Source organism: Octopus bimaculoides, chromosome 23 (assembly GCF_001194135.2).
Source record: "Octopus bimaculoides isolate UCB-OBI-ISO-001 chromosome 23, ASM119413v2, whole genome shotgun sequence".
In the NCBI taxonomy this organism is placed as follows: domain Eukaryota; kingdom Metazoa; phylum Mollusca; class Cephalopoda; order Octopoda; family Octopodidae; genus Octopus; species Octopus bimaculoides.
The window spans coordinates 11,998,797-12,000,238 of record NC_069003.1 but is presented as its reverse complement, the minus strand read 5'-3'; the positions used below and the strand labels follow the sequence as shown (position 1 = coordinate 12,000,238).

The following is a 1,442-nucleotide window of genomic DNA, read 5'->3' as shown; positions in this document are numbered from 1 at the left end:
CTGAGCACTCCACAGACATGTGTACCCTTAACGTAGTTCTCGGGGGCTATTCAGCGTGACACAGTGTGACAAGGCTGACCCTTTGAATTACAGGCACAACAGAAACAGGAAGTAAGAGTGAGAGAAAGTTGTGGTGAAAGAGTACAGCAGGGTTCGCAACCATCCCCTGCCGGAGCCCCGTGGAGCTTTTAGGTGTTTTCGCTCAATAAACACTCACAACGCCCGGTCTGGGAATCGAAACCGCAATCCTATGACCGTGAGTCCGCTGCCCTAACCACTGGGCCATTGCGCCTCCACGGAAGGTTATAATTTAGATAATATTAAAACAGGAAGTCTGCAGATCTGGCAGATGTAGTAAAGACACAGATGTGGACATCTGTTAAATGATTGGTGTGATTGGTGTAATAGATATGATTAGTGTGCCAGATGCGAATGGTGTGGCAGATGCTACTGAGGTGACAGATGTGATAGATGTGATTGCTGTGACAGACATTATTAAGGTGACTGATATAACTGATGTGATAGATGCAATTGCTGTAGCAGATGTTATTGAGGTGACAGATGTGATTGATGTGATCGCTGTGACAGATGTTACTGAAGTGACAGATGTGACTGGTGTGACAGATGTTATTGGGGTGACAAATGTGATTGGTGTGACAGACATGATTGGTGTGGTAGATGTGGTTGGATAGTAATTTATTCCTCACCTTTCCTTCATATACAAACTTTGTTGAATTAAAAACATAGAAGTAACGTGAATTAACCATCTTCACTGTCTTGACGCCATTAACAGTGCTGATGTGGACATCAGGTTCCGCTTCGGTCATTATATGCATGGAACATTCTCCAGATGAATCTATTTTGTAGCCAACACCTGGCAATGGTGAAGAAAGAGAGAAAGAGAGAGACTGTGTGTGAGAGATAGTGTAGGTGAGTGAGAAGGAGAGAAATAGTGGGCAGTGAAAGAGGGATTGTGGTGAGAGGGTGAAAGAAAGAGAGAAAGTGTGTGTGCGTGTGAGTGAGAGAGAGAGAGAGAGAGGTGTGAGAATGGAGGGGTTGAGAGTGGTGAAACAGTGGTGGATGAGAAAGAATGTGGGCGAGTATCAGAGACAAGAAAAGGTAAGAGAAAAAAGGGATTGAGTGAGAGGGTAAGAAAGAGAAACGGACACACACACACGCATGCACGCGCGCACGCGCGCACACACACACACACACACACACACATACATACACATGCAAACATTCTAGACCAGTGGTTCTCAACCCTTTTTTTTTTTATCTATGGACCCCTTTGATTACTACTTTATTCTGGTGGACCCCTATTGCCACAAAAACTAATTTTACAGAAACTTCTTTCAAAATTCCTATTTTGCTTTTCACACATTAACTTGTATAAGTTGAAGTATGTAAAACGTTAAAGAAAGAAACCTGGCTGGGGGGTT

At 43.7% G+C, this 1,442-nt stretch overlaps 1 protein-coding gene across 1 annotated transcript in view; it reads right to left on the bottom strand.

The window, feature by feature from the left end:
- Window positions 1–1,442, bottom strand: part of LOC106883600 (uncharacterized) — a 39,936-nt gene that overhangs the window by 13,242 nt on the left and 25,252 nt on the right. Inside the window, exon 8 of the mRNA XM_014934685.2 lies at window positions 708–874. Coding sequence (XP_014790171.1) covers window positions 708–874 — 167 coding nt within the window. The remainder of the gene's footprint in view (window positions 1–707; window positions 875–1,442) is intronic.